General features: G+C 44.8%; 1 protein-coding gene across 4 annotated transcripts in view; it reads left to right on the forward strand.

The window, feature by feature from the left end:
• Positions 1–3,197, forward strand: part of ELP1 (elongator acetyltransferase complex subunit 1) — a 291,962-nt gene extending 288,765 nt beyond the window's left edge. For all 4 annotated transcript variants that reach the window (XM_063920051.1, XM_063920050.1, XM_063920054.1 and 1 more), the window contains one exon: positions 2,866–3,197. In XM_063920051.1, the coding sequence (XP_063776121.1) occupies positions 2,866–2,930 (65 nt within the window). In that variant the 3' untranslated portion in view covers positions 2,931–3,197. The remainder of the gene's footprint in view (positions 1–2,865) is intronic.
• Positions 3,198–6,000: the final 2,803 nt, after the last annotated feature.

The raw sequence follows: 6,000 nt of genomic DNA on the forward strand, positions 1-6,000 counted from the left end.
GACAACAGGTAGAAATTATAGGCAATTAGCAAGACACCCCCAATAAAGGAGTTGTTCTGCAGGTGGTGACCACAGACCACTTCTCAGCTCCTATGATGTTTTGGTCACTTTTGAAAGCTGGCGGTGTTTTCACTCTAGTGGTAGCATGAGACGGAGTCTAGAACCCACACAAGTGGCTCAGGTAGTGCAGCTCATCCAGGATGGCACATCAATGCGAGTTGTGGCAAGAAGGTTTGCTGTGTCTGTCAGCACTACGCTGTCCAGAGCATGGAGGCGCTACCAGGAGACAGGCCAGTACATCAGGAGACGTGGAGGAAGACCGTAGGAGGGCAACAACCCAGCAGCAGGACCGCTACCTCCGCCTTTGTGCAAGGAGGAACAGGAGGAGCACTGCCAGAGCCCTGCAAAATGACCTCCAGCAAGCCACAAATGTGCATGTGTCTACTCAAACGATCAGAAAGAGACTCCATGAGTGTAGTATGAAGGCCCGACGTCCACAGGTGGGGGTTGTGCTTACAGCCCAACACCGTGCAGGACGTTTGGCATTTGCCAGAGAAACACCAAGATTGGCAAATTCGCCACTGGCGCCCTGTGCTCTTCACAGATGAAAGCAGGTTCTCACTGAGCACATGTGACAGACGTGACAGAGTCTGGAGACGCCAAGGAGAACGTTCTGCTACCTGCAACATCCTCCAGCATGACCGGTTTGGCAGTGGGTCAGTAATAGTGTGGGGTGGCATTTCTTTGGGGGGCCGCACAGCCCTCCATGTGCTCGCCAGAGGTAGCCTGACTGCCAGTAGGTACCGAGATGAGATCCTCAGACCCCTTGTGAGACCATATGCTGATGCGGTTGGCCCTGGGTTCCCCCTAATGCAAGACAATGCTAGACCTCATGTGGCTGGAGTGTGTCAGCAGTTCCTGCAAGACGAAGGCATTGATGCTATGGACTGGCCCGCCCGTTCCCCAGACCTGAATCCAATTGAGCACATCTGGGACATCATGTCTCGCTCCATCCACCAATGCCACGTTACACCACAGACTGTCCAGGAGTTGGCGGATGCTTTAGTCCAGGTCTTGGAGGAGATCCCTCAGGAGACCATCCGCTACCTCATCAGGAGCATGCCCAGGCATTGTAGGGAGGTCATACAGGCACGTGGAGGCCACACACACTACTGAGCCTCATTTTGACTTGTTTTAAGGACATTACATCAAAGTTGGATCAGCCTGTAGTGTGTTTTTCCACTTTAATTTTGAGTGTGACTCCAAATCCAGACCTCCATAGGTTAATACATTTGATTTCCATTGATAATTTTTGTGTGATTTTGTTGTCAGCACATTCAACTATGTAAAGAACAAAGTACTTAATAAGAATATTTCATTCATTCAGATCTGTTATTTTAGTGTTCCCTTTATTTTTTTGAGCAGTATATATATATATGTGTGTGTGTGTGTTTGTGTATGGACAAACACAGCTAGCAACATCCACTTTGAATAGAAAAAATTACTTCATATTTATTGCATATAGCAATGAAAAAGTGCAATGCATTTTCAAATAAAGTGCACAAAAAACGTATGGGAGACTGGATTAAGTGGATGGAGATAAAGTACCAGCCAATCAGGTCCTAACTGTTATTTTTCAAACCCAGCCTATGACATGGCAGTTAGGAGCCGATTGGCTGGTACTTTATCTCCATCGACTTTATATCCATCCAAGGCTTAGTAAATATACCCTTAAATCACAAACAAGCAGCATCATGGAAACAGGAGTACTTATCCAGCAGATGTCAGGGTGGTAAAACGAAACCAGTCATCCCACAAGGTTCTAACAGTTCGACAGCTGTTTCGGTGCCTCAATAGCACCTTAGTCATGAGCATACCAAACCATTATGGAGCCATTCCCTATATACACATGGAGCAATCAAATCCATAAACTCATCTGTGACTAATAGATTACACCTGTATTCACATCTCTGCGTGACCAGAACTGTATATATATATATATATATATATATATATATATATATATATATATACATATATATATATATATATATTAGCCTTGTACCATATATGAAGTTAAAGTACACTTAAAACATACTTTTCCAGAATTGTTGAAGGTAACATATATGAGGGTGGAGTGCATTGGAATATTTAATAAACAAATGAAATGCACATACAGGACTTTTAAAATTAAAGTATTCCCACTCTGGAGCAAGTTCTAAGGGTCGTAATGAAGAGCAGTTTGGCAAAAGGTACAAAAGGAGGCATTAGTTACAAATTTTGTTGCCAGAAGGCAATATGGCAATGCAAATCAATGAACCAAGTGTGTAGGAAGGATGTCATACCCTGTCAGATCTGCAGGATCCACCTAAAATGTTGTCCTTTTATAGAAAATGCAGTTTTTCAAATGGAAACTGTTGTTTTCCACAAAAGAGTACATACTGAACAATTGTAATGCTCTCCAATGGATTATAATGGTATAATCCACTATCCTTGTGTCAAAATGTGTAATTTTTTTTTTTTCTTCAGCAAATGGCAAGCTCATCCTCTGAAGTGCCTGTTCTCAAAATTGCTATACTCGAGTATAGTATATATTTGAGTCTTAGAACTTACTCTTAGAGTGCTCTAAATAGGGATACTTTAATTTTAACAACCCTGTACATTTAAAAAATAGTTTATCTCTATGATGTAATCATTTTACTAAACTACTGAACATACAGTTCAGTGAATTTACTTATTTCATCCTTGGGAGCCACTTATTTCTATTGTTGAAAAGAGTGTGAATAACGATCTTTTGTTAAACTCAGCAAAGCTAAATGGTATAATCCGCTAACCAGTGTTGGTTTTCTCAAATGCACCTTTCAGATCCCGAACGCTTTGTTCCAAAATTTAGCAAAAACATTCAGTGGAAACTTGATCTACTTGACTAGGACAGAAGATGTTCAATTGTCCCTACTGGAAAACTTTTTTTTTTTGAAGATCCCATTTATTGTGCCTGAAGATTATATGGACAAAACAGCTTTAAATTACAATGTGTAATGCTTTGGTGGATTGAATTTTTCTACCTGACTGACAAGGCAATAAATATGTTAACCTTAATTATAAGCATGTTATTTGTGTATGACCTGTGTGTACTGTATTGTACGTTTTGTAGTGCAAAACTTAGAAATAAAGCTTTCATTTTTTTTATATCACAAGGACTTCCTTTTGTACACTTCGATGTTGATACCTGTTATGATCCTTACCTTGCTTTGATAACTTTAGAATATTGTGACACCATTGTGTAGGCACATGGAAGGTAATTGCATACTTGACTTGCAAAATGCGCTATTCATAATTCTAAAAGAGACTTCTGTAAAAAAAAAAAAAAGAAGTGGGGAGTGTAGGTGGTGTGGTCACGCGATGTTGGGATTTTTGTGCCAACTGCATAAATACTGGCCCTGGACCCAGGGGTGTATCTAGGGGTCTGAGCACCCCTGGCAAAGTAAGGGACTGGTGCCCCCCCCCCCCTCTTATTTGATATAGGGAAGGTGTGTGTAACTATGTTTGTGATAGATAGATAGATAGATAGATAGATAGATAGATAGATAGATAGATAGATCCTCCACAAGCAGCCGGCACTCAGGTACTCAAAGCAAACAGGCTCAGGTGCTCCATCCAAATAATAGTACAATGTCCCAAATAGAAAGACGGCACTCAGAGACTTGAAAATACAATTGCAATAAGCTGTATTGAGATCTCAATACAGCTTATTGCAATTGTATTTTCAAGTCTCTGAGTGCCGTCTTTCTATTTGGGACATTATATATATATATATATATATATATACATACATACATACATACATACATGCATGCATTCATATACATACAGGTTGTAGCTGGCTTTCGGTAATAAGATAGACAATGTTGCCAAGGTGCCCTCCACGGTCACTGAATGCAGCTGAATATGCAGGGAAAAAGTATCGGCGACACTCACAGTACTTCCGCATTACTAAACTATAAGCAGGCGTCAAACATCATTCCTTGTGGTCAACATTTCAGTTTTATTCATTCAAAACCTTTGTCAGGACAATAACGAAGAATCTCTTAGCTTACATATATAGAAAATCACCCTGTGTCACAGTATCCGTCAACCACGCTAAATGCCGGGGAGGAGTGATGTCACACACCTGTGACGCCCGACTCTCTGCACTGTTACCAACCCGAACAAGTCCCTTCACCAACATAATAATGCGAACAGTCTGGTTAGGGGGAGGGTTGGGATTAGGGTTACTTAAGTGCGGTGCCTCTGTTGGGATTCCGAGCAGTTGGGATGCCTGTCAGTATTTTTACTGCCGACATCCTTACTGCTGGTCTCCCATACCCAACCCGTCCCTGACAGAGGGTCACTCGGCACTGCATGGCACATATCACAGCATAACACAAGAGTGGGGTTGTGTCATCCTTACAGCACCCAGGAGTCCCCAGCATCTAGAGGAGCACCCCACCACCACAAACCCATAACCCAGAGTAGCACTGTCCCCCACAAACCCAGCACACAGGGAAGCACACCCCCTCCCCAAAGACCCAGTACCCAGAGGAGAATCCCTCACACAGACCGAGCACCCCTACACCTACCCCACACACATCCAGAATAAAGTGTGACCATATTAGCCCTTTTACCTGGGACGCTTATGGATTACACAGGTTCTGTGGCTGATTAAAACCAGCTGAAATGTAGGCTGGAAGTCAGCCAGACACAGAACATGTGTAATCCATGAGCATCCCAGGTAAAAGGGATAATATGGTCAGAATAGTACCCCCCACAGAAGCACCCAATTGAGCACCTCCACACACACAGACCCAGCCAGCACCTACAAGAGCCCCCCCACAACCACCCCTCGACCCAGCAGAGTACTCCCACGGCACCCCCTACCCCCAGGACCTTCCTATGTTTGCACATCTCCATGGAGGTACACAGGCCAGTGGCTCTACTCGGCAGTGTGGCAGCTTACCTCGTCCAGAGCAGGGTGGGAGTGTCGCTGCTGCACTCGCCGTTCTGGCATTGCTGCCTCCGCTCACCATGCTGTCCCTGCAGAGCTGCCGCCACTTTCATCTTCCCGGACAGCACGTTGCCTCTGCGCATCCTCCTCCCTGACACCCAGTACTCAATTGTCCCCCGGAGACCGCTCCGCCCTGGAGTTTATGGCTCCGCCCACACACGTCCTCAACCGAGGACCCATGTCTGCTCCCAGCTGCTGCGCTGCGTGCTGAGCTGCGGCATCAGCCATCCATGTTCCCCAAAACGGTAGCAGCTGGAGCCACTATAGGCGCCGGGGTCCGGCACCGCGCCGCATTACAATAAAGATACACTGCATAAACTACAGTTCCCAGCAGCCCTTGCTTCTGTGAGCTGCGGCAACAAGGGCTGCTGGGAGCTGTAGTTTATACTGCCTTTCTTTATTGTAATGTGGTGTGGCGCCGGACTCCAGCGCCTTACAGTAGCTCCAGCTCCTGCCTTCCGTGGTTGATGCCGGGCAGGTGAGGAACTGGCAGGGGAAGGGGGAACAAAGGTATGAAGTGTGTCTACCTCTTGGCCGCGGGTGGCACCATCGGGTGGCGCCCCTCCTTGGCTGGCGCCCCTGGCGAGTGCCATCCTGGCCAATAGGTAGATACGCCTCTGCCTGGACCTAATGTTTTCTATCTGCCCCCACACTATTATTCAATGCGTAGAATTCATGAGTCAAAGGGATTATGGGAAAAGGGACTCATGCAATTACCAAGAATAAAGTAATGTGCTCTGTACTGAGAAGAAATGCTTTCTGAACTAAATTTTATGTACTGCACATTAACTTTTTTCATTGCTTTATGATATGGATACTAGCACTCCTGTATTTGTTGAAGGAGTGGCCTTATAGTATTGATTTTACATTAATGTATTCCATTGCTCGTTAGTATTTAAACCAAATTCTGTGGGTTCCAATGGGTTTCTACCTTTGAGCCAGTCAGTGAGGAATCT

The sequence above is a fragment of the Pseudophryne corroboree genome, chromosome 1, assembly GCF_028390025.1.
Source record: "Pseudophryne corroboree isolate aPseCor3 chromosome 1, aPseCor3.hap2, whole genome shotgun sequence".
NCBI lineage: Eukaryota > Metazoa > Chordata > Amphibia > Anura > Myobatrachidae > Pseudophryne > Pseudophryne corroboree.